The sequence below is a fragment of the Cydia fagiglandana genome, chromosome 17 (assembly GCF_963556715.1).
Source record: "Cydia fagiglandana chromosome 17, ilCydFagi1.1, whole genome shotgun sequence".
In the NCBI taxonomy this organism is placed as follows: Eukaryota; Metazoa; Arthropoda; class Insecta; order Lepidoptera; family Tortricidae; genus Cydia; species Cydia fagiglandana.
This window is the reverse complement of record NC_085948.1, coordinates 2,532,446-2,560,377: the sequence shown is the minus strand read 5'-3', so window position 1 is coordinate 2,560,377 and position 27,932 is coordinate 2,532,446. Positions and strand designations below refer to the sequence as shown.

Genomic DNA, 27,932 nt, shown 5'->3' with positions numbered 1-27,932 from the left:
ATAAGTAGGTACAAGTGGTACAACTAATAAATAATCAACTACTGAAATGCGTAAGAACTATTATCAAATATCGACTGAAAGAAATAACTATTAAGCGTAAACGTCTAGCTCACGATGATGATACTATAATACAGCAAAATTCATGTAATAAAAGCTTTAAACCTCTCAATTACCACACTTTTATTGTAGCAATTTCATAAAATAAAATTGAACCCCATGGGCAGATACACTTAATTCCATATTATCCTTCCATTCTACTCAAAGCCCTTAGAGTGAAAGAGAGAGCGTAAATTACTACCACCGATTGCAGTGAGCCGTACACGAATTAGTTTTTTTTTTCTTTTCTTAATGCCCTGTTCATGCGTTCACTTCAGACAGGCCTTTTATCGGAACATATGCATGTTTCTGAACGTAGCGGCAGACCGGTTTCGTTCCTTTGCCTTTGATTGAACGCCGCGGCGCCGAGTTCGAATTACGAATTTCAAATCAGTCCGGTGCAAGCCGTTGTGGAGCGCGCTTGTGTCCGTGCATAATAAAACAGAAGAAAATGTTTACGAGTGAAGTTTGAATATAAACAAAGTTTTAAACTGTTTTAATATGACAATTGTTGTTGTGTTGTGATATTTAGCTGTGTTGAACATGTCTCGGATTGTTAGCGTGTTGTTTTTGGCCGCTCTGGTGGCGGGCCAGGAGGAGGAAGGCGGGAGGTGCGAGAGGATCAAGCTGCCGTTGTGTCAGGATCTGGGGTACAACTGGACAGCCATGCCCAACCTCATGGGGCATCGGGATCAGAAGGAAGCAGAGGAAGCGGTAAGGATTTACATATATCTTTTTAATTAACGAAATACGAAATCATTTTCTTTTGAAAATAATTTGATGATTTCAGTCTTGAAATAATAGTAATTTGTAAAATATGTGTAAAACATGTTAGTATTGCGGCCATAAAGTTACAAATGTCTGAAAATTCCTATATAAAACATGTTTGTTTGTAGGTAGGTATCAGATTCTAATTATGTACGTACACCTACCTACGATAACTGTTAATTTGAAAATCGAACAAACATTCAATGCAATGCCATTTATAAGCAAGTTCTAATACAATACAAAGAAATGACAGTTACTTAAAACATGCTTAAATTGAATTAAAAATTGTGTCCTGTAAAATGTCAACAACTGACGTTTCGCCACTTTCGCCAGGGAGGTACAATCAAGCGCACAAGTTTTAAGTTTAATACTTTAAGTCAAAGTTTTAGAAAGTAGGTAGGTAGGCATGATTTTATCAAATCTTTGTCATAATGGTCACACTACAAATATGCTTACCAAGGTACCATACACCACCATTTTTAAAAACATAAGTACTCGTTTTAATAAGTAGGGGTAACATGACAATCGATATTAAAGTTTAGGGGAAAGCGTATTATGTTACTCTTGCCCTTTTACAAGGGGGATTTGATTTATAGTTGATTATGGAATAGATTTTATGGCCTGTATGTAATGAATCCCTTGTGAACACATTATAAAAGTTATAGGGAGTAGGGGATGGAGCAAAAAAGCTGTAGAATAGAGTTATACTTTACTGGTTATCCGATGAAAGGTTTTTTATGGTAGCCTGTTTATCAAACAAGAACTGGTGATTATTTTAGTAAAAAGTGGCATTTGGTCTTTCTCGGTCCTCCTAGTATAGGTACATAGGTATAGGTAAGTACATGTGAGTAGGTAGACATAGGTAGTAGTAGTGTACTCATTTTACGTAAGTATTTTTATGAAACTCGGTACCTACAACAATGAGTTGAAAACAAAAACATAACTTTAGCTGTGTAGTGTAGGTAGCATTACAAACCAAAATACCGCAGAGTGATGTTTACCAAAACTAAACAATGATTAGATATTTTTATTAGCACGAGTATAGAGATAGCGTAACCGGGGGGAGTCTGTTGACTTTGGCTTCTGTTTCGTTCTTGTTTTGTGATAGAGTGATGTGAATCACCTGTTATCGTTTTTTGGGCATTCTTATTAGATTTTTAGCAGTTCAGTTCAGTCATGAATGTCATGATTAAGTTCTGTTACACTTAAAAGTCATTAAGAAACTATTGTTAAGTTATTTTCTATTTTTCGCCATATAAATAAATGCATTTGTTTTTATTACATCATTCAAAGTTTAAGGAAAATGTGTTTGTTTATAAAAACAACTAATGAAAGCTTACCCGTTTGAAATGTAGATTAGAATCAACTCGTTTTGTTTACCTAACTCTTGAGAGTAACCTTAAAAGGCCAATAAAGTGACTTTGAAAAAACGTACACGTGACAATAAACGAGGTACGGCGACGTGTGTGATAGCTGATAAGGTATCTCACATCAAACGCGCCGATCGAGGCCTTTTTGTACAGCTCATATTTGCTAAGCGACATGATCGAGATACCTAATGCCAATAAGGTATGTTTCGAGGAAAAGGAATTTAACATCGAGAAAATGCTAGAGAGAAGAGAAAAATACCGATTTTTATAAATTCAATTCGATTCCATTATGCATTTTTGTTTTAGTATCTATTTATTAATAGATTTCCTTGGATGCAACAATGTTTAAAACAACTGGATTCGATTTTGCATGTCTTTGAAGAAGTTCTTTCGCAGAGGTTACAAATTACATGAGATACGTTGTTTACCTTTCCACTCACAAATACACTGTTAAAAGCACCGATTAGTAAAGAAATAGATCAAAAACATGATCAGCACTTACGGCCGCTTTCAGTCTGATTAATGGCTTCTGTAACAAGCAAAATCCATTAAAACGCTCATGTTGCAAATTCATTTGGATTATTCTGAGCTGCATTAAATCAATAAACACGCGGACGCTTTGATACAACTATCGCGATAGCGGTATCTTTACAGCCCAATAACGCGGAGCAGGCATTTATTTTTATTTATATCCCTTATCGAATCGCGGCTATCTTGCCTTAAGTGCCGATGTGTATCGGTTAATGCCGCTCTATCGTCGGCATCGCTTTTACGCGTATCTCCGATTACTTCACTTATATGAATTTCGCTGTACACGTAAACATCGATTCATTCCACGGTGACGTTTGTTTATACGTTTCTAATTACTTAATGAAGTTATTTTGTTATCACCATCTGATTATGTGTGATGTCTATTGTGATAGTCTCCGTCTACTTTTGAGAAACGGGGTCATATTTTTACAGTAAAACTTAATCTGACTCACGTTTTTAAATCATATTTTCATCTTCAAACACGACTTAGAACAGTAAAAATGTATCTTGATCTTGTTAGTTCAAAGTAGACTGCAATACAATCTGCCTTGGGTTCAATGTTGTAGAATTAGAGAAGAATAAAAGTGGTACAGAGTCCTCCAAACGGGCCTTATCGGGCGTAGCATCGGGTCCATTTGTTCTAGTGGGATGGTCCATTCACGAAAAGTTTCATCTGATTTTGCTGCATCGTCACTGCGCGGGCGTTCACCTCTAGATTGGGCAATCGAACCCAATTCATGGACAGATAAATTTTCTGTATCGCTTAATGGTATTTCTTAATTAAAGTCTCGCATGGACACCACTCTTTTACTTGACATTTAAAAGTACATTCCTTTTTTATAGCTTTTAGACTTTCATTGCGATTACACTGGTTTAATTTGGTTTTAGTACTCAGGCTATAAATTTAACTTTACTGTTCAGCATAACTTAACGGGTTCAATGATTTTGGAGAACTCTGTGTTTACTATTATGGATATTTAGATAGTGTAAGTACTTAAATATTTACGATCTACAAAACTGACTTAACTTTCCGGATATTGCGAGACATATGATCTAAATCCCGAGCAAATACGATGCAAGGCCGACAAAGGCCGGCTTTTAGCTCCTCTTAGTGGCAGTGGCAAGTGCCAGGACACCCACACCTGAGCGCCATTAGCACCACTCTACCAATTGGCTAACAGAACTCGGCTGTTCGAGAATATCCCAGCGCTAAAGTGTCAGAATGTGAGTTATTTAGTTATAAAAAACCGGTCAAATAAGCGGCCTATCTCTCCGTTTCCTGAGGCGATCGCATCAAGTGTAAAGTCGGCTTTAAAGAAAGAATTCCTCGGCATCACCTTGAATTTCACCTCATTCCCCGCAGTTGCAGCAATTATTGTTGACCTTTATTGAATGTTTCAAAAAAGTATTTCTAGACTTATCACGTCCGTCGTAAACTTGGGCATTAAATAATAAACTCCAACGCAACGAGATAAGACTTGATAACCCATTTCCCCAATTGTCGGCATCTTTGAGCATTGTGTCAAAATTGCCCGGTTTTTGTGGGCCCGGGTACATCTGAGGTGTTATTGAGAAGTCCGTATTCTTTGAAGCACCCTATCATTAGCGCAGGTATGGGGATTATACAGCGGCCATAATAGGGCCCGGTGTTTCGGATGAAAGTTTTTAGCTTTGTTAAGTCATGCTCGAAGTCATCGTGGAGGGTAATCTCTGTCCTATTGTTGGGTTGCAGCAGCTTTACGGTAATTTTCATCACGGAAATGTTGATTTGTTCCGAGTGCCTGCGCCGTGCGTTGTATTGTTGAACGATGTTGGTGAACTAAATGAAATTGTCATGGCATTGTCAATTCGATACGCGTAAGTTGTTCTGGGGATCTTAGTTTTTTTTTCGATTAACTGATACCTCACTTCAAAAAAATGCCTTCAATTCCTTAAGACACTACAATGCATCAATCGGTCATTCTTTGATTATTTTCTTCTGTCATAATTTTATTGCTCAAAAACTTTCATAAATCTAGATTTACGATGAAACGTCGCTATAAATTTATAGCCACATCTTTGAATAACTTAGCACTTGGAATAAAAAACGTTCGACTTTGTGCGACCGCCTACCTGGGGTAATTAGGAGGGGCAATTTGTGAGTTCCGCCGGCCGCGCCCGCGGCGCAAGCGCCATCTTTCATGCCGACTTTTAAACTTTAATAATCTTATGCCGTAGGATGCGGTCGGCAGGTATCGAGGCATGAAAAAGCTTCTTTCTTCTTTATGACAAGTCACGCCTAAATTGTAGGGCTAACGGTACTCATTACACGTCATATTGGTGCATATCATATGATCTTGGGGACAACATGTCAAGGTGTGTGGTGTGTACCACAAGTTTTTGCTTATGATATGAGGAGTGTATTTTCAAAAAGGCTTATTTCTCTAAGAAATCCTTACAAAAATAAGCCCTTTTGACAAGATACTCGTCTTATTATGTAAATTTTAATATGAAATATTAAAATAATATTATTTAAATATTTATATCAAAACAATACTTTCGCTCGCGACAGTACCAGCTGCCTTTAAAGTACTTTAGTTCGTACGTCAGCCTTGACAAGAGCTTTTTTCAATTAATTACAAATAATTACGACGCCGATTAAACAAAGAAACAATACAAGTTTTTACTATGTACGTACACGTACAGGTATGTACATATCATACGGACGCCGCAGTATGCGAGAAGTTCTCTAATTGCATTGTAATTGCGCCGTTAACTGCCACAATTAGATGCCATAAAGTGGGGGGAGAGTAGCGGGGTGGGGGGAGGCGGCAAGATCAAAGCGGTGCGATTACCGCACGATGCGCCTGCGCTTGTGCGGTCGCAGTGGCCGTTTTGCGAACAGTATGCGTGTGCAAAAATACCTGGTAATTTACGTTACATTACATCGCTGGTTTTTAACTTGTGTTTTAATCTTTAATTAACATTTAATTGGCCTTTTTCAACTTCACACCACAGTAGTAGGACTATAGAATAAAGGGGCCCACAGATTAGCAGTTCACCGAACGATATCAGCCTGTCCGTTGTTCGGAACTGTCAAATTTTGCGTTTAACTGACACGCCGATATCGTCCGGCGGACTGGTAATCAGTGGGCCCCTTTAGCATTCGATTGCGATTTGTTAAATTAATATTTACACAATTGATCAATTGACCTGAACTTAAAAAGTTTTAAAACAAACATTAAACAATATTAAATTAATGCCTTAAAAATTACGTAAGGCAAGAAGAATAGGCCTGTTCAACTCCCAGTTGTAGTTGTTTCATATTTTCTGTAATTTTTAATGAATCAGTTTCATAGTACATAGTATGAAACCTATCTGACTTAATAAAAAAGTACGAATACCTCAGATACGCCAGACCGTCATTTTTCTCTGCCCGTTTCTGTCTAGCCAATCTCCAACTGTGGTGTAGAAGAAGAATTGTAATCATCTAAAATCTGTGTACTGTGGCCACATTTTGTTTTATTGCCATGCGCGTCCATCGACCCGATGCATCGATGCGATCGCGATCTACCGGCCAACTTATCTACATCTACCAGATAACATCTTAATACCTACACATAAATACCATTTTCGCTTGATCCATGTGTACATTTAAAGTGGTTCGCAGTTCCTAATGACATGTAACTTACAGTAATTTAGACTTAAATGAACTGTATTAAGATTTATATTGCATTGATATGAATGGAGTATAATACGTTGTGGGACTGATAGTTTGCATTTGCATTTTTAATTGTGAATCGACTAATCGAGCGAATATTAATTATGTTTTGTTTTAATCGATTGCGGGATCGAATTTGGCGATCGGCTTTTGTTTTTATGATGTCAATGAGTTCCTTAATAACAATGATTAATGAAGTTTTGAAGACAGCTATAATCAGACAAATGTTGAATTGTTGATAGATAACTATTATCAGTGGCGTAGCTAGCATGGGTGGCACCCGGTGCGGAAATTGTGGGTGTCACCCCAAAATTCAATCAAAATTGTAAAATAGAATTCAAACAAATTCAATCAAAATTGTAAAAGAGTAATTGTAATTTATGTTTCATTTTACATGATTTTACGAATCTTTATAGGTGGCACTACTGATGTTCACGGTCGGGTGTCACCCCTAAATGGGTGACACCCGGGGCGGACCGCCCCCGCCGCCCCCCCCTAGCTACGCCACTGACTATTATGGTAGTATGTACGCGTAAGTGGACTTACATAATACTTAAGCTCGATTCGATTTGTTTTAAGAACAATTCATGACATCCCGACTATTTATGATGGAGTTAGCAACATGGAAACCTTGCTAAGTTTCGTGGAGGAGCTGGTTAGAGTAGAGCGTAAGTAGGTACCTCGTTTTCACGCAAAATAGGCACAATGTCTACAGTAAAACTAACTAACATCATACGATTCATACGTTTCTAATAAAGGTAGGTACCGCTAATCTAGACCGGTCAACGAACATATATAGATAGAATACAGGACATGAATAGAATATAATATGTTACATTTTATTCAGACATTACTCGATCCTTGTCAGTTCTCTGGCAAATCTAACACATCTCCACTGGGGCCAAATTCGACATGTACAACTGTCAGATTTCGCATCCACGCCAAATCAACAGTTGATTTTATTGCAAACTGGGGCCAAATTCGACACGTACAACTGTCAGATTTCGCATCCACATCAAATCAACAGTTGATTTTATCGCATACTGAGTTATGATTCCATCAACGGTGGATAATATCATTTGGTACAACCAAAACTCCACTCTAAACTAAGGATGGTTCGGTTTAGTTTGCTTGTCACCCTAACTGTGGATTGTTCATGTCAAATTTTGACATTGTACGTATTCGAGAACTTATGATTTTTCCCACATCAACGGGATATCAACACGATACGTCAAACGTCGCTTGTCGAATAGGGGTCCTAAGTGTTGATTCCATCAACGGTGGATAATATCATTTGGTACAACCAAAACTCAACTCTAAACTAAGGGTGGTTCGGTTTGTTTTGCTTGTCACCCTAACTGTGGATTGTTAATGTCAAATTTGACATTGTACGTATTCGAGAACTTATGATTTTTCCCACATCAACGAGAGATCAACACGATACGTCAAACGTCGCTTGTCGAATAGGGGTCCTGGCCTCATTCCCCGTCCTACCTCCATTATAAACGAAATGGCATGGTCATCCCGTCCTAAGAATTCTGGCCTGGCCTGTTATTCCTAATTCCTGTAGATTACAGAGCTCTCGCCTCATGCTTAAATTTAATGAAACTAGATCTGTAACTATAGACAATAATTTAAATCATGCTTGGTTGGTCGCGTTATAATTTAGAAATTTTTGTTACCTAATGGTAAAAAATTAAAAATGCATTACATGTTAAGACATGCATTACATGTTAAGACATGTAATGCATTTTTCGCATGAAAGTAATATAGCTAACACTGAGTTGTAACCTTTAGTTACAGCTCAAGTCCACCCCTAAGTTTTTTTTTCATTTCGAGGACGCAGTTTTTGCTAGTTTTGAACTAGGTGACAACGAGCTAGTTTTCTTATATATTGTCCATGTACTAAGTTAGACCTATGGATTTACAGTAGAGAGAGAGTTCACGTATAGGCGTATACTGGTCTGGTACCCTTCCGTAACCGTAACCGTCTACTTACCCGCGCTAAGGAATCGGAATACCCTTGTAAAATAATCTAACTCCAAACTGACACATCTCACTCATTGACACTTAACGACTTTGAACCATATCTCTTTAATTACTAAGTTCAAATTTAATTGTGAAAGTGAACAAGTTGAGCTTCAATGTGTGAAGGGTGGGAGGTGAGGAATGCAGCCCAATTAGATGGGTTCGATTCCCGAACCGACACGCACGGCGGTAAATCATTTTATAGCCCAAATGTGGAATTACGAAGTCGAGTTATGCTGTAACCGTTATGAGATTAAGAACATTAAAAGTACCTACTAAAAGTTTATGAAGATTACGTATTGCTTTAATACTGTATTACCTATAGTTCGTAGTAATCGTAGTCTCACCCACCTAAGCTTCAAGCCTGGACACATTTGAATTTAAGTTGACATGACGAAAGCTTTACAATTTTCTATGACTTCTTGAGATAGTAGTTTCACTAAAAGAAAATTTTGCCTGCGATTGGAGAATAGAATCTATGTTGTAGGCCTTCCGTCATTCGCCTAATTCTATTAGCCCTTAAAAGTTACAAATTATCACACAATGTATACAGTTTGTGATAATTGTAAGTGTGGTTTACGTGGGAGTAATGGGAAAGATGAACCAAAATTAAACAAAAGATCTCTAGAAACGAGACATTCTTTAGTTAAAGACGCTTATTCAAGTTTTTAGAAACTTTACAGGTTTCTTCACAGACATGTGACAAACACAACATATTTAAAGTCCCCAGGTTAACGTCCATTTAACGTGGTTTCTCAAAATTTCGCGGCCGACAGCGAACTCCATATACGGCTACAGTGAAACTAGTTCCAGCTTAGACGTACTGAGTGCTAAAGAACAGACATTAGAGATGTTACGGGCTCTTGATGTTAGCTAACGGTTTGGCTCTTTAGATCTAGGCGTGCATTCAACCGCAGATAGTATTCGATTCAATTTAAGTCACTGCGATTCCATTTGGCATTCGGCGAATTTTGTAATTTTTGATGACATTCCCTTGTTATGTCGTTTGGCAAGACTATTTCTGATATGCTTCAATGGAAGGATTCGGTCTTCCCATGACTAATGCTGAGACCTACTTTCAACCTCTCCATATCAGAGGTCTAGCCGATATTTACCTTATTTCGGGCGTTTTAAAAATCGACCGTCGGCAAATACATGAGATAGCGAAGTCCTATCCTGAAGATGCTATAATCCCACAAAAGCTCTGAACACAAAACTTTAGCTGGTAGAACCATCGCTTTGTTACAAAATACATGTATATTTATACTATCGTATCCCAGGCTGTCATTGAGACTTCTTGGATTGGATACGGCCGCAGGATTGCCAGCCATCACAAAAACCTCACCGTGACAAATCGGTGTTGCCATTATGTTGGTAATATCCAGCCCTATCTTTTGTAGATCTCCCGAACCGGTCGCGGCAGAGAGCGAACCTAATTGATAATAATCGGACTCTCGTGACCGATCTCTGATAGAAGCTCACAACCAACTTATTACTTCTTCGGAAACAGCTTCTGCGTGAACAGCTTAAAGCTGTTTTTCGATTGTTTTACGCAAGTTTATCTTTGTAAAATGATGGGATTCGGAGTTAAAAGCCAAGATAATCTTGCAGTTTAAAGAGTATTAACCTCTTGGTAGTAGAGGCGGTTTTCCTTTGATATTTATACAGTTATGTTGGTGTAATGATGCGATTGGACGCAGCGGCGCGGCAAAGGGAAGTGGGACTGATTGTAGCGCATTTAATTTATAATAATAATCGAGGGGTATTAATACCTGAGCACGGAAACGCTTTGAAAGGTTTCGTAAGACTATCTGGCTGTAATTAGATATGGACGTATAAAGAAATTGTATAGTGCTATGATGTTGGTGATATAGCAGTATCATACCAATATAATTGGCTAAATAGGTAGGTAGGTACAATGGCCTTCATCTTTCGACGAGTTTGATTGATGCTGTGTAGTTTTTTCTAGTACTTAATGTAATGTAATAAAGAGATCTCTTGGAGAAATGTTTAAATGTTCCCTTCTTATAGTTATAGTTAGGTAATACACACATAAATATCGTGTAATGTAACTAATAATAGGTCTCTCTCTAGCCGCCGCAATTGTGTTTTAGTTTTAAGATATATTTTGTAATAATATGTATGTTAGTTTTAAGATATCTATGGGTCAATCCAATAGTTGCCTTTCATTTCATTTCATTTCAATAAATATTTTCATTTCATTTCATTTCTAGATTATAATCTAAATCTGCGTAATACATTCCTAATGATATTGCTTATCTTTGAAAATCTTTGTACCTATCTTTGACAATCTTTGTACAAAGATTGTAGGAATCTTTTGAATTAAATAAGAATTTAACCTAATCTGCATTTCTTCTACATTGATGGATATCTCCATTCGCCAGTAGGAACATTTCAGACATACAAACGTCGGATTGACAATTAAACTGCCCAATTCGCCGCCCAGACTCTTGATTAGTGATCTATAAACGCTATCGTAAACGCGTGCGTGCGCGCACGAAAACAACCTAACTTTACAAAACACGTATACTAAATTCGATCTTAAACTGATAGGTATACGGTTTAAAATAGAATTTGTATTTGATACGTTGTTTTGTTTTGAAAAATGTGGGTTGTTCGCCGGCAATCGGTGTTGGCGTAAATCAGTTGAGGGAAATGACGCAGCTGGAGTTGCGCAAGCGGCGAAAGAGGAATACGTGTAGCCAATAGCGTAGTATACATTAGGTAGGTATTTCGTCTTTAAACAGAAGTACGGTCAGCATCAGAAGTATCGTAACTGTGCGTCAAAAGTATCTACCTAAGTACCATTCTCTGATCATCACAGGCCTTTGCGTCTACTGCAGACGATGCTGTTTAGACAACGGGTTTCGCGATGCGTGAGCGGCACATTTTTGGCAGAAAAAGATAGCTTAACAAAAAGGGATATATTGGCAGTGGCACCAATGACAGACAGGCACCAGTGACCGACACTTTTTTGTTTTTTATCCAAGAAATAAGGGTGGAAAACCGATTCCTTAATATGGCAACGCTCCGCAGCTACTGGGGACTATTTTAAATAACTAAATGGTAAAATATTCCCTTCATCATCATCTTTACATGGTTTCATGGTGGCCGGGAATGTCTTGTGGTTGTCAGTAGAGTGCTTAGAAGATTAGTACACTTCTTATGTCAGTGCTAAAAAGGTTCGTAAATGGGCACTAGTTGCCATTAGCCTCGTTGCCAATCCTACAAAGTGCCTTTAGGAATCAACTGCTTAAAGGTACTTACAATTCGTGCCACTTGTAACTACGTGCTTGCTGTTTTACTAACAGGAGTTAGTGAAGATTTTAAGAATATTTCCTTTATGTTATGGGTCGATATGAATTCATATACAGAACTTTACATTCACACTATACGAGTAGGTACTAGTACCTTTTTAAATATAGTACTTTTATTTTAAAGTTAGCGTAGAGATCGTCTATGTTTGTTTAAATTGTTTATGTTGGACCTTCGACACTGCCGCTTGCCAATTTGGTACGGAACGGAACTTTGACGGGCTGTAGACTGACTCTATTAAGATCAATCGGGATAACTTCAACTATAGGGTTATTGCGTCTATTTCGAATTTCTCGAACGCGATTGATCGGAACGACCTCTATATGTTACGTGTTATTTCCAAGTAGCTTAGCAGGCTTTTATCACCAGCTAGATGACGAAAGGTCTTGATTTTCACGTGGTTTAAAAAGAAACATTAAAATAGTCGCTATAACCCCTTTAGTTGCATTTACCTTACTGAAAAGAGCCCTAATATTCCTATGAAACAGACGAATTTAACGGTTCAGTTATTAATTATAGCTCTTCAGTACAAAAAGAGTGTGGGACCGGGCGGAAGGCCCGGCGCCTCCTTATCGGCCCTGATAAGCCTCAGCCAAGGAATGTTAAGTGTGCGCACCGAATTAATGCTAATTAAACAGGACGCTGAATACATTAACAGTTTACCAAAATGAGTGGAATTGCTTTTAAAATGCGTTTTGACAGAAATGTGCTTTCACGTCGAAACATTTCCAGTTTTATCTTTAAAACTTGAAAGTTGAATTCATGGTTTGATAGTGAGGAAGGAAATCGGATAGAATAAAAATCACTACAACTAGGGCAGTCTATCCATGATGTAATGGAGTAAGTCTATGGTATTATGCCCTTCAGTACGGATATGATGGTCGTTCTTGTCTACGTGACAGCGGGATAAAACTGTGTCCGTCACTTTCTATCCCACGGTGTTAAAAAGCGACAGTTATTTTATCACGTGGATAAAGATGGATAAAGTTATCAATAATACGCCGGCAGGTATCAGGTTTTGACATGGATGATGAGGGTTTAGCTAAGGAACATTAAACATAATTAGTTTGCTGTCAACGCAGCGGATTAAGCTTATCCTTATAAAAAAGTGATCCCATAAGTGTTCCGTGAGCAAACTTTTGCACGGAACCCTAAAAACTTACGATCATTTCCATGAAACCGCGCTACTCATTGTAACTACAACATTGCCTACTATAAACTACAGACATACTTAGTTTTATAGCTCATACACAGTTTCCATATGAATGCAGCCTTCAACAAACGCGCCGCGCAGACGCACGTACGCATTTAAACGGAATTTTCCGTTCAAAAAGTCACATGCGTCTTTCTGATTACACTCACTTATGCCCTTTAAAGAATAATTGCTATTAATTCGCCGCGTGCGCACATAAATAACCATTAAAAACTGTTTATACCTGACGCGGGACAGCCGCCTCGTTCAGTTGTCAATTACCCGCGCCATTGCCTTTAGAGGCATGAGTTTACTTCAATTGCAAGTTAATGTTTACATTTTTGACGACTGTCAGCTTTTCTTTAAAATTGGCAAAGATATATCTAGGTTTAAGTTTAAAACTAGGTGACTAAGACCAGCCAGCCAGAAAGTGAGGCTAGAGCCACTTAATCCATGGATGAAATCTCTTTTATGACTAAGCGACAGTGTGCCATGAATACAAGTGGCTCTATCTGTAGACTATTTGTATCTTTAGAATAGTTGCATTTGCCCCATAGTTGCAATTGTCCTATAATGGCAATTTCTCTAGCTTACCTGGTATGACTTATTTTATGTCACGAGTTGGGAAACTGCAGACCGAATACTATTATATACATGTATTCGCAATATTAAATTCTATGAATATTTGTGGCTCTTTCACACTCCACTAACTCATAATTCTCATAAATCATAACCAATAAAAAAAAATAACGCTTTCGCGAAGATTGTAAACAAAAATATTTCTCAAACAAATCTCACGAAAACTATAACTCGAATTGTTCTGTCAACATATCCGCTTGACTTCGAGGCGTATTCAGATGTCATTAATATTATAAAACCATTAAACCAATCAATGAGCGTAAGAGTGACATTCCATTTCCAACTGCAACTGCAATACTGTTCATTTTACTATGGAAATTGACAATGACAGCGACGCGTTTCCATAGTAAAATGAACAGTATTGCAGCTGCAGTTGGAAATGATATGTCACTTTAAGCGGGGAACGTTTAGATTGATATCGTATTTTTAAGACCTGAATGTAACTTACGTGGGCAGTGTATAAAGCGAGTCGTATTTATTCTTCATTTATTCTGGTCGGAACTGGATGACAGTTAAATGGATGTGTGGCGATATGTTGCAGTCGTAATTAGGTTCGTTATTGAATATTGGCCTTGTACCAAGCCCAATGGTCGTCAAGGTCCGCGGCCGAGGTCTTTACCACAATAGATAATTGTAAATGTACAGTCAATAAAAATATACACACATGTACACACATCATACTCGAAAATATGTCCCGTAGCTCTTATGTCAGCGTATTAAGCTTGACTGTACCTACCAATGTTGGTCAGACAGACACATACACTGACTGACGACTGACTGACTGTAAACCGCCTATCTTTTCTGTTTTATTCTCTTGTCTGGGTGCGTAGCCACCATGCCAATCGTTTACGCTCCGTACCGAACGAATTTTGTAATACATTTTAGTAGTAGTAGTAGTAAAACACTTTATTGTACAAAAAACAAAACAAAACAGGAAAAATAACATTCGTCATTAGTACAAAGGCGAACTTATCCCTTACAGAACAGGATCCGTTTTTCGTCCACATACACACACATGCACAGTGCACACATCGTGCACATTTCGTGCGTCATAAAACTGCACGTTTGTCCCTCATCTACTTGACAAACAAACATATATTATTTTGTATTCTTCACACACTCGTGCCGCATCTAATATTCGAAGGTAAATTTGCCTAAGGCACTGGCCCCACCACGAGCTAGTAAGCTATGAGCTATCGGCTATAAACACGAACAAAAGATAAGCACTCCCGTGTAAATAAAAGAGACACGGCGATATTTATAGCTCACCGCTGGGCGAGTAACTATAAATATCGCCGTGTCTCTTTTATTTACACGGGAGTGCTTATCTTTTGTTCGTGTTTATAGCCGATAGCTTATAGCTTACTAGCTCGCGGTGGGACCAGTGCCTAAGCTATGTCAACACACGAAATTGCGCGCACATGACTGTTTGCCGACCTTAACTTGTTTGATGGTGCTCACATATTGACAGACTTCGCAAGAGTTAAGTAAATATGCTCGTATTAACTCCCCATGGTTATTTAAACGTATTTGAAGTCTATTTGAAAAGTTCAGTTTAAAATTACACGATTATGTGTAGGTCATTTATTATCTAAGACGTTAAAATGCATGTACAGATATTTTTGAGCACCTCGGACGCTCCGATATATCTGGATGGCGGCTGTGCACACTTCTGTCTCTGTGTTAACATTGGTAATATGATTTGTCTGACAGCTAAAGGTTTTTTTGCAAGTTTCTTGTAAGAAGAACTTTTAGAAGTTTTAAAAGAAAACTGTCTAATAATTCACCTAATTTAGAACAGGGTAAGTGACCGTTGAGAATCTGGAGATTTGCTTTATGGGCTCTAACATTGGCTAGCAAAATAAACGCGCCCAGAGCAAAATAACCCGCGCCCGCGCATCCGCGCAACTTCTGGTGTGTAATTCCAATCGCAACAAGGTACTTAGTAGCAAAAAACTAAATAAGTCTAAAAGGCTAAGCTGAGGCAAAATTTCCTTTCCCGATTTTCCCGAGTACCTACATATGCATCGAGTATGCTTAGTTTAAATTTTCCGAAGATCAGAACAATCCTGCAACAAATCAGCAATGGTTTCAAAAAGTTAATTTAGCGAAATATTCCGGTGGATAATTTACGGAGACTTTTCACATTTCTTTAGGGTTTGAAAATTTCCATTTCTAAAATGAATATTACTTCCTTTGTTTCTTATGAAATCTACCAGAGTTAAGCCGACCACTGACTAAACAGTCCGCCGGACGATATCGGCCGGCCGGTCAGTTGTTCGGAACTGTCAAATTTTTGTTGTAACTGACAGGCCGATAACGTCCGGCGGCCTGTTAGTCAGTGGTCGGCTTTAGAAATGTTTCCAAGTTTTTGGAACTGCGACTTGCCTGTCTGTAATAATATTTATAATAGGCCACCTTACGCTGGTTTTTCGCGAATTAAACCCACCCGCGCGCTCACGCGATCGAAATACTCTGCCTGTTTTCATTAGCGGCGTCTTTGAGCAGGGCTGCTAATAGGCAGATGCTCGCCGATGGCTATCAACACGGCTATCTTACGAGCTTGATTGTCGCCAGTCATGTCTTTTAAAGGCTACGTATGTATTTCATTATACGACTGTGACTTTACAGGATGGCCTTGTGTGTGTAGTTTTAATTTTTAAGCCATTCTGTATATACTCGTATGTCACCGGCTCACCGGCAATCTGTATTTTAATTCAGATTTCAGATTCTCCTTGGCAACGGGAATGCTCTTATTTTTTGGTCAGCCTGTATATGCAGGTATATGCTACGTTCAATCCCGATGTAAGCAATCCTTTGCACGTTTGTGACTCGCCCGACTCGACTCCGTAAATCTACTGAAATGAATACATACGAGTAGATATAATATCCTCATAATCGCTCGCTTACGCACACTGAATTATTAGCACACATAGATAGTCTAAATACCATCTAATAACAATCTGCAGATTTGTATCTGATACGTGCGTACGTATGTGTAGAAAGCGATATTGTAGTATATTATGGTATTTAATTTACCTAAATATTGTATCTTTACTATAATACATTTTATGTGACTATGACAGACCGACCGACAAAATATAGTTTGTAATGGACTTTATAATGTAACATTCAATAGTCATTTCTTTATATACAAGATATATACTACTTAACGAAAATAATTACTAGCTTAAATCTAGAATAGGCCCTTGAGGCATTGTACCAAGGATGCTGGCGGCATTTCCTCGCTGTAACGCAATGCTGATACGTTGTGCGAGGTAACAGCCAGCTCTTTTTGGTTATCGACTTAAAGACGGTTTAAATCAATGCCAAACAAAAATTACACTGAAAAACAAGACAAACCAACTATGGGTTTAACATGTCTTACGTTTTGTAACTATATACTCACCATATTAAATTTAAACACGAATAAATCTGTTTCAACGCCATTTAGGTAGTTTAAAACTCCATCGTAATTAATATTTTTGACAGCCCTAGTTCAATTTATACATCAAAGGGCTCCCGCTCCAATGAAGACTTCCCGTTGTATACAATATACAGTATACGCTGTTTGTATACGATACGCGAGTGTATACAGAAATGTGGCTAGATTTGTTTACCGCAGAGCTAAAAGAGTACAAGGCCGAAATAAACGTGAGAGTTCATTTTTCAGATTTTTGGCCTGAGAATATATTTTTTATCAATTAGTACAATGCCAAGAAAACATAATTTTAGGAATATATATTTTGATACATTCGTTTCTTATATAGGAAACGAAACCTAAAGGTCACTCGGTTCCACCCATCTGTTTGTCAGTCTGTGTCATCCTATTATTTCAGAACAGAAGATATAAAAGTGTACCCTATTCTTATTATGTACCCTCCTCTTGACCTAAAAGGTCAATAATTCCTATCCAGCCAGCCGGCCTAGCCAAGGTGACAATCGCTATCGCTTCGATAGCGAAACGCTTTGTGTCTCTCTATCACTCTTCCTTATAAGTGGGACAGTGACAGTTGCGTTTCGATCGCTACGGAGCGTTAGCGATTGGCAGGTTGGCTACGCGGCCAGTCTTTTAAACTAAAACAAGCATTGCATTCAGTTCTTTAATTCTGTTAGGGTAAAAATAATCTAATTGGAGAATTTTGTAACCTATTTGATACATTTTAAAGGGGTAAGGCCCTAAGACACTTGAGTTAGTACCATACTTTCGTAATTTTTAGGGTTCCGTACCCAAAGGGTATAACGGGACCCTATTACTAAGACTTCGCTGTCCGTCCGTCCGTCCGTCCGTCCGTCCGTCCGTCCGTCTGTCTGTCACCAGGCTGTATCTCACGAGCCGTGATAGCTAGACAGTTGAAATCACAGATGATGTATTTCTGATGCCCCTATAACAACAAATACTAAAAACAGAATAAAATAAAGATTTAAATGGGGCTCCCATACAACAAACGTGATTTTTGAACAAAGTTAAGCAACGTCGGGCGTGGTCACTGGTCAGTACTTGGATGGGTGACGGTTCTTTTTTTCTTTTTTTTTCTTTTTTTGCATTGTGGTACGGAACCCTTCGTGCGCGAGTCCGACTCGCACTTGCCCGGTTTTTAACAACTAAGAGCCAAATTTAATAAAGACTGCCCCACACGTACATCATAGAGTTCTTTTTTTATCTTCAAACGTTAATTATTAACCCACCGTCACTTTGATCCGCTATATCGGTGCGTTTGAAGTGCCGTGTCGTTTAACACGTGGGCTCAATTCCATCTACACATTCCATTTTGAACTTTATGTCTAGCTTATTAAAGTCCTTATTCATTTAGATAGTATGACGATTACCATACTCGCTGTAAGTGCACTATAAATAAATAGAACATAGTATGCAAAACATTTAAAAGTATGTGTAAATAGATTTAAACATGTTACAAAGTTAAATTTAATGCCTTGAATATTAAGCGGTTGGCTTTGAAGCTGGTGTGATTAATCTTTTGTCTATGAGTCATGGATATAATATGGATATAACTAAAACGCTGTTTCTTTGATGGAAATTAAGTGGTTTCAGTTTGGTTGTGTATTAATAATCAGTTCCGTGATGTACGGTTACCACGAGTAGACACTTCACGTTTACGATAACGATTGCGTGAATGAACCAGAAGGCCTACCGCGAACCATGTTCGACGTAATGCCTCTCCGTCGCACTTGTTATTAATTTGTACGTAAGTGTGACAGGAATCCAACAGGTCGAACGTGGTTCGCGGTAGGTCTGCACTGCCCTCCTAACAATAAGTGCAATAACTCATATTAAATTATCATTAAATAATATACCTTGTTCTCATACAATATGTCACACAAGCGACTGAGATTTCAAAATTAGTTATTGCACTTATCGTTAGGAGGGCAGGCGGCCTAGCCAAGATGACAATCGCTATCGCTTCGCCATCGAATCGCTTTGTGTCTCTCTATCACTCCTCCATATTAGTGCGACAGTGACAGATGCATTTCGATCGCTACGAAGCGTTAGCGATTGGCATTTTGGCTACGCGGCCAGTGCAGTCCATCGCAGGCTCGCAGTCCATTTCGCTCGAATTGTGTATTGGTGCGATCGAGATAATACTCGTACGATCAAGTTTACGCAGACGCTAGATTAAATGTCAAATGCTAACTCATGATAGTCAATTAGTCATGATCGTGATACGGCTACTGACTTGTACTACTTGAAATGTGAATAAAAAGTCTGTCATTTTTAACATGTAGCTTATTTAAATTAAATATTTAAGTATTAAGTATCTATATACGTATAGATGTTTAATATTTGGTGTTACCTTGAGTTTTCAAGCAATACAACACCCCACTATTGTACCTACAGTATGGAGCTATTAAATGGCAATATTTGTATAATAACATCCGTAATATGATACGTAGGTAGTGCTGTCACATGAGATCTTTATAAACAATATTGTATTGTGTGAAACGTTTTATTTTTCCCACGAAATATAGTTTTTACGCAAAAACGTGAGCTCTATTATATTAGTGACGCTCTACATTTCTAATTAGTTGTGATATGAGATGTAATTGGAGCGATTAATAATTTCTTTATTACTTTCTCTTCGGCTAAATCCCATGGAGTTTTCTTCATGTTTTCCACTTGAAGTTGAATTAGGTGACTAAACTGCAAAACGTAATTCAAGACCAAAAAAAGTAAGAAATGTTGCCACTTTTTTACTATCGCGTCTTGTATTTATGTACAAATAAGTAAATAAAAGTACTTTTTTAAATAGTAGGAGTAAAATTACTAATGAATAAATTATCTTAGCGTGATTATTTATCAAAAGGAATTTACAATTTTACAAACAAATTATTGCAGTGGCAACATTGTCTTACTTTTTTTTTGGTCTTGAATTACGTTTTGCAGTATAAGTAGAAATATTTCCTGATATGATAGGCTGAGTAAGGAAAATGTGTGGAATAGATTTAACGTCATAAAAGAATTTATAACAAAAATAAGAAGAAATCAATCATCTTATAAATATTTTTTTAAACCGATTAAAAAATGTTGGACTAAAGTAACAACATACTGAAATCTATTTGAAAATTTCATCTTCCTTATAAGGTTCAAAATGAACCCATTTTAATTATCCTCAACTGTTCAAGGCATCAATTTCATAACATCTAAAATCCCAAAGGCAATAAAGCCGTGTCGACACGACTAGCGACACGCGACAGGCGATACGACATGCATGTGAGATATTAAAGTATTCTCGCACGGTCCGACTCCGGCGCATCGGTTGCGCCGTTACCAACTGTCCTTAACATCAAAGGCGGTTAGGGTTGGCACCCCATTCATACCGGAAACTTTAATGAATTTTCTTGAATCAACCTGGAGATCCTAGATTGCGTAGAACCTAGTCCAAGACAAGTAAACCGATAATTGTGAAAGTGTAGTGTCAAGTGGAAATCGACGATCTTTGCCAAGCTTTCTGGAAAAAAATCGAATTAAATAGTAAATAGAGTTCTTAGTGTATAGTTTATAGAAAACAGACTGCTGTGATAAGTAGACGTAACTAACTTATGGTACCTATTTATAGTTCGAGTGGAATTTTTGTTATTGTTACAATTTGTTACAAGCTGTGATGTGTTTAGTACTTACGGGCTTCCGATTCAGGCCTAAACTCACACTTATCATTCGTCATGGCTGTCACTGTCACGTTTCAAAAAGCATGTAAATGCGAGAGTGATGCTAAAATATATCATACTTTAGTTAGACGATAAAAGCACAATCAACCTCGCCGTGCTGGTCTCAAATAAACACCAAGAAACTTCATTTGGATAGTCTGCCAAAAAGGCATCCAACCCTATAATCATCCACATAATAATATTACCTAAACCAATTTTTAAACAAGCAGATACGTCTGCGAGCGATATTCCCAAAATGCCATTTTTTCCTTTAAAATAATATTTGGATTACCTATAATATTTCTTCGAAACGTATTAGTTGACAGCCCTGCGTGCTGGCTCAGATCAAAGCGTCGCCGGCGCACTCGGCTATTTTCGGCCGCTCCGGTAATTATTTTTTTGTCACACGTTGCTTTGTGCTTTGTTGCTGACGCCGGATTGATGAATGTTTATACGTAACTTCAACTTAATGTCTGTTTCACTTTTGAGTGTCTGAAACAGTGAAACTGAATAGCTTTGATGTTGGACCAAAATGGACGCGCCGGTTGGCTGTCCACCTGTTTAAAACTCCTTCCAATAGTCGGCGTATTATGGGTGACTTAATCCATCTTTATCCACGGGATAAAATAACTGTCACTTTTTAACACCGTGGGATAAAAAGTGACGGACACCGTTTTATCACACTGTCGCGTAGACAAGAACGACCATCATATCCGTATACTGCCAACTATTAGTTATTCTGTGATACTGCATAGGAAGCAATTAGTTATTCTGTGGTTTAATTTAAGTGACGATTTGTTTCGATGACTAAAACATGACAACAATTCGCTGCGAGAGAAGCTTGACAGTTCTAATACCTGTTAGACCCAAAGCGGCTACCTTGCCATCCTACTTAAATTAAAGCAATAACGCCTCTCTACAATAAGAATTATGGTTCATAATAGAATGACTGGAATGGAATGTCAAATGGTGAGTTAAGCTTTAGATGTCCATCTAAAAGTAGACAGATCGAGGCTTTAATTTCATAAATCTATGATAACACATTCACTGCCCACGAAGCACATGTGCGTCCGCCGTCATACAAGTTTGTTCCTAGGCCACGCCCCCTGGCACTCCTGGCAGTGAACGCGTTAATCTATCTGAAAATATTAATACCTAAACTGTCTGCGAATTTGTTAAAACTGTGTGAACTATTTAAATCTTGTTAAAAAAGTGCTAAAAAGCAGTTACGCTCGTTAAAAAATAAGGACCATATTTCTGAAAAGTTTCTGTAACTGCACAGCACAGTCGCCATCAGATATATAGGAGCGGCCAAGATGCTCAGAAATATATGAACACGCCTCTATGTCAAGGCGTTAGAGTGCCTGCTCACATATTTTTGAGGACCTCGGACGCTCCGATATATCTGATGGCGACTGTACATGGCATGGCACACGTCTTTACTTGAGTTACAGAGCAAAACACATCAATTAATAAATGTTTTAAATGCCGATTCGGTTAACTGAACATATCAGAAATGATTTCGGAAAATGAATAATAACTTTTTGTTCCATACAAATGGTGGCCGGTTATTAAAAGAGTTCTTTGGCCCCGTCATTTCAACGATCCGGCACTCATGTGTAGATGTTTATTCAAGCAAATAAATACGGCTCTAAACCTCAATGGATTAGATAATGTAAACAAACTCTGTATTAAGATCAAATTTAATACAAAGCTAAAATAGACTAACTGTTTAAAGTAACAAGGTTTATTTTCGAGTAAAGGTATGAAGTTTAGTGTATCAATAGACCCTTGAGCGTGATAGAAAACATCCGAAAGTACTTGGGCGAATGTTTGATCTAACGTTTGTTAAGGGGTAGACAGATTAAATGAGCTGTCTGGCGCGTATAGTAGAGTGGAGCTGTCACCGAGAATCCATGTCGAATTGATAAATGAGAAGAGATTCCTTACGATTTCATTCCAAAGGTAACGGTGACCATTGACATGGTTTCATGGTGGTCTAATATTCCATTAAACAGAAATGGCTTTTTTCATTTAGATTGGCTTGAAATAAGATTAGGTGTATAACGACATGGTTTAGCTAGATCCTAGCCGCTACGATTCGTAGATTAGACTGACCGCTTCAAGTGCGGCACATTATAATATTTTTACACCTTCATTGATATGCGAAAGGCTACTATTTCTTCGCTAATTTCCTGAAGCGATTTTTATGAAACTTGCCATATTTTGGCTAAGCCCATGAGCATAGCCAGTTCTTAATAAAAACTAGCGTTAATAGATATTTTATATACCTACATTAAACTTTAATTTAAACTATGTGAGAATTTAAGACGTTGTAAATTTAATTGTTAGGTATTTCGCACCGAGGTCCCTTCCAAGAATGCATGTGTTATAAAATACCGCGTGTTTATTATTTCATGTGTCGGATTACAGCTTAACTGCCTTCAGCGGTACAGTACAATGTGGTCTTGTGTTACAAAAAATGCTACGTAAATACCTAAGTAATTAAAATACACTTGTTACTGACGCAACTACGTTTAATTGTTACCTATAAGTTAAAGCTAGAAATGTGTTAAAGTCAGAGCTATTTAATTCAATCATAATAATTAATACCTTGTACCAAATTCTTGTGAACTGTAGACACTGGTAAAGAATGTCCTTTAATCTGTCATTTACCATAGTTAATAAAAAAACACTTTTAATTTTATGTTATGTTTAAAGTTATGTTTTAATGTTAGTGTTTTAGGGTTAGCGTTGTTCATAAGTATCTACCTATTCCAAATTTCAAATCGATAGCTTAAGTAGTTCTCGAGATATTTAGCAATGCGACAGACGGACAGAGTTCAGAGTCGCACCATAAGAGTTCCTTATGGTACGGAACTCTAATATTTGAAGAAATATGTTTTTACCGGACTTCCAAAAAAATCTACATTTTAAGCGACAGCTACTCCCATATAAAAATGACTGTCATAAGGACATTAAGGACCATAATTCGACACGAGAAGTATAAAGGCTTCGTCACACAGGCGCGTTTTAAGGGCGGGCGTTAGCGGGGCGCGCCGCTTTTATATATAAAACGCTCACGCCCCGCTCGGAAAACGCGCCTGTGCGACGGAACCTTAAAAGTTATAGTTATAGCTGCTCCTTAATCGAGGCATCTTAGCGACCGACGTCGACATTGGAAGGCTCTTCGGCTCGCAAACAGTTTGTTTGCCCGCCTTTGTCCCGTGTTTGTAAAAACTAAACCGGCGAGCCGCGGTAATAGGATGAGCAATGCATTGCAGTCGCTCACAGAGCTAATGCGAAATAATCAAATATCGAAATACGACCAACCAGTTTAATAACATCTCTATCGCTCTTATACATCGGATGATTATGATGATGATGATGAAAATATGATGCGCTGAGTTCAGTTTCCATGTAAAAAAAAGGTAGGTACCTACTGACACAGACTGTGCCTACTGACGATGCTAATAAGTCGACATTTTGATTAAAGTTGATTTTCTAACAATCTGGAGAATTAGAACACCTAAAGCAAAGCAAAATTTCTAAGATTCACTCTTCCGCTATTTCGCTGTAGCTCTCCTGGTGAACTAGCATATTATGCTTAGACGAATCTCAAGTACCCATTTATATTGGTTGCCTCTATAGACCGCGCTTACACAGCTAATCTCATGGAATAACACGGCCGGATTATCTGAAAACTTCTTTAAAAGTATAAGAAAAGATAGTTTACAAAAAACTTTAAAAGGTTGATGTAATATTAGACGGGATTTGATACTTCTTTTTTAAGTACCTACAGTCGGATATTCAATAGATATGATCTCTAACAGATTGTGATCTATCGGAGCTTCCGTGTTGTTGATTTTATCGCGATTTTGGAAGTAGGAAGGTTATTATAACTTGAATGGGGATTTTTTTGAGATGTTATGAAACTTATGAATAAATTTGGCTCTATATCTATTCTTTGCTAAGTACGTACCTAAGTACCTATCTCAAGTGATCTCTTTGATTAGAATATGAATGACTGCCGTACATCAAACGGCTTACGTTAACTTGCTTTTTAAAATGGTGTTGTAAGTAGTTTTATTCTACATATATTCTTCGTATTGCACGCTAGGTACCTCTAGGTATGTCTCCAGTTTCTTAAAGTAGTACCTACCTAATTAGTTCCTATCAGTTATTTCACAAAAAATGTATCTATTTAGCATTGGCGGAGCGTCCGTAGAACTCGATTCCCATCGGCTTGTCTGAAATTCAGGCTCTTGGACCATGTTTTTTTAACTTATGAAGAAAAGTAAGGGCAACTTAGCTACGGCCTGCCTACAAACAATCTAGACGCACCGCCACTGGTATTTAGATACTAATACAGGTTGCGATTCTCGCGCAAGTAGGTAGATTCATTTTAAATTTATTCTGAAATAACCTTTTAGTAAAATAATATAACAGACGTTCACATCATTCAAAATCTTAGCCCAAAAGCATTCGCTGCATGCTTGCCTAACCCAAATATCTGCTCCAGCGAAGCGTGCATTCCCACAGAAGCATCCCTAATAATTGCCAGCAGCCAAGGGCGGTGGTTCCGTAGCTTTTTGCCCACTATTAACAATGCCTGGCGAACCGTTAAAATCCTGCAGCCGTTCCAGGCATGCAATGATTCTCCATTTTTTACTGACATGCATCATGCATTGATGTTTTTACATATATACACGTCCAAATGTTTGTTGTGTAACACACTGACGTAAAGCCGATGTAAGAAGTTAATAACGTCAATAAAAACTTGTGTTAAAATTTCAAACATAAATCACAGGTACTCCAATATTAGATAATGATGTACTTCTTGCTAATTATACAACCTGCCTGTGATGCTCATCTGTCAGGCGTTCATATAATAAATTTAAAGACATGTTAGGCTACCTTAAACCATGTAAGAAGGTACCTATACATACACGGTAGGTTTAACTTTATTCGCCATAATTAAGCACAAAGATTTCAAAGACAAAAGCGCTCAAAATTCACCGCTTCTAAACCCGTCACACAAGTCACTCCGACCCTTTGCAAAAAGTAAACTCGTCAGTTCGAGTCCTTTCATTCTGACATCCGCAAAAACGCGACCTTGCCTTTGTTGTTTTTGCGGATTCGGCCTGGGAACTGATGAACGAGTTAGCGAAAGGTTTCCTGTTAGTATGATTTGATTAGTGTGGTTAGAAGGGAGGCTATAGAATATATTGCCTTACATAATGGAATTAAGCTAGACGTAGGTACATTTCTATAATATGTATAAGTACAGATGGGAGCTTGATGTGATACTTACTTAAACGTGAAAGTTGTAGTGAAGGTTTCTTGTCCCCAATTAGCATTATTATAATCGTAGTATTTTAAACCCTGGATGTGACTCTTAATGTTTGAGGGCGTAACTTAATAGTCGTTAGTCTATTTTACAGACTTATTGTACGAGTGCTAAATATGGATTTCTCCTTGTTTCAGATGACCGCATTCGCCGGCATCCTCTCGAGCGGCTGCTCGCCGCACGCGCGCTTCCTGCTGTGCTCGGCCTTCGTGCCACTCTGCACCAAGGAGGTCTCCGGCTCCGTCAGCGCCTGCCGCGCGCTCTGCGAGACCGTCGCCGACGACTGCAAGGAACAACTCAAGACCCTCACCAACTTGAACCTAGACTGCACTGCCTTCCCGCTCAGAGCGGACAGGAGACTCTGCATGCGGCCGCCTAACGCCAGCGAATCGGAGCCAGAACCACCACCGCCCCCAAGGTGGCCTTTCCACGAACAAGATTTACGCGAACACGGCTGCCCGCCGGCCCACACTAGAGCACCCACAGGAGAGTGCTGGCCGGCGTGTGGACAACCAGCCCAGTACACTCAAAGCGACAAGCGAACAGCTGAAATCCTGATGACTACGCTCGCTTGGTTCTCATTATTATCGACCTCTTTCGCGTTGCTGACGTTCTGCGCGGAACCGTCGAGATACCGCTACCCGGAGAGACCGGTAGTTTGGATGGCGGCGTGCCACGCCATTATAGCCTTAGCGTACGTAGCGCGCGGCTGGCTGGGAGCTAAGCTAGTATCATGCTCTGGAACAACACTTGCCGTCGACGGTTTAGCATCAACTACATGCGTAGCGTTCTTCTCTGTAACGTACTATTTCACGCTCGCCGCTGATGCTTGGTTCGCGAACGCTTGCGTCGCGTGGTACCTAACTGCCGCTAGCGAATGGTCGACAGAAGCTCTGGAGAGGGCCGCAGCGTATCTCCACGCAGTTTCATGGGGCTGGGCCGGCGCGTGGACAGCGGCAGCTTTAGCCTTGAGAAGAGTAACAGCAGACGAGCTGACAGGGACGTGTGTTGTATCAGACGCGGCCGCTGCCGCTTTGATCGGGGTGCCTAGAGGCGCGTTGCTTGTGACATCGATCGCGCTTGCCTTCGGCGCGTGTCCAGGCATTATGAGGGTGCGAAGAGCTTTAGACTCGCGAGGCGCAAAGCGCGTCGGAAGGCTTGCTGCTCGCGCGGCCGCCTGCGGAATACTATATTTAGTCTTAGCTGCTGCTGGTACGGCAGTGAGAGTCTACGAATCTCGCTTAAGAGAAACGCAGTCCGGCCTAGCCTTACTAGCGGCTCTAGAGTCCGGGAACCAAGAGGAAACAGTCGGATCAAACGGCCTCTCTATCTGCCTGTGGCTCGCTTGCGGCATAGCGGCAGGCGCGTGGGCGTGGTCGAGGAAATCAGCAGTTGTCTGGAAGAAAGCGCTCTGCCCCCCTCGCAAAGCCCCTAGCTACTCCCCACCCCTTCTTAGAACTCATCACCCCTACTATAAGAGACCGTTACATGTGTCCAGAGTATGAATCTGTGTGAAATGTTAAGTGCCTAATTATGCCTTCTGTGAAGGCGCTCTCGATTGTAAAACTGTAAATAATGTAAATATATATTATACTGTTGATTTTTGATACAAATGCTATGTTTTCTTTATCCCCTTTCTGAGTAACTTCGGAACATTCAATAAGTAGTTCACATTTCACTAACAAAACCCCTTAAAACTAAAATTGCACGCATCGGATCTTTTCAATTTATAGTTAATTACTTGGTGCAAGTATCCTC

The 27,932-nt window shown here is 38.9% G+C and overlaps 1 protein-coding gene across 1 annotated transcript; it reads left to right on the top strand.

Moving 5' to 3' along the window:
- The first annotated feature begins 332 nt into the window (after positions 1–332).
- Positions 333–27,787, top strand: LOC134672769 (frizzled-10-like). Its single transcript, XM_063530710.1, has 2 exons — positions 333–810; positions 26,312–27,787. Exons 1-2 carry the CDS (start codon positions 640–642, stop codon positions 27,677–27,679), a joined length of 1,539 nt encoding a protein of 512 aa, XP_063386780.1. The 5' UTR covers positions 333–639; the 3' UTR covers positions 27,680–27,787.
- The last annotated feature ends 145 nt before the right edge of the window (positions 27,788–27,932 follow it).

Coding starts and splice junctions, on each gene's coding strand:
- LOC134672769 (XM_063530710.1), top strand. CDS start 640: ATGTCTCGGATTGTTAGCGTGTTGTTTTTGGCCGCTCTGGTGGCGGGC. Junction 811..26,311: donor AGAAGGAAGCAGAGGAAGCG/GTAAGGATTTAC, acceptor TCCTTGTTTCAG/ATGACCGCATTCGCCGGCAT.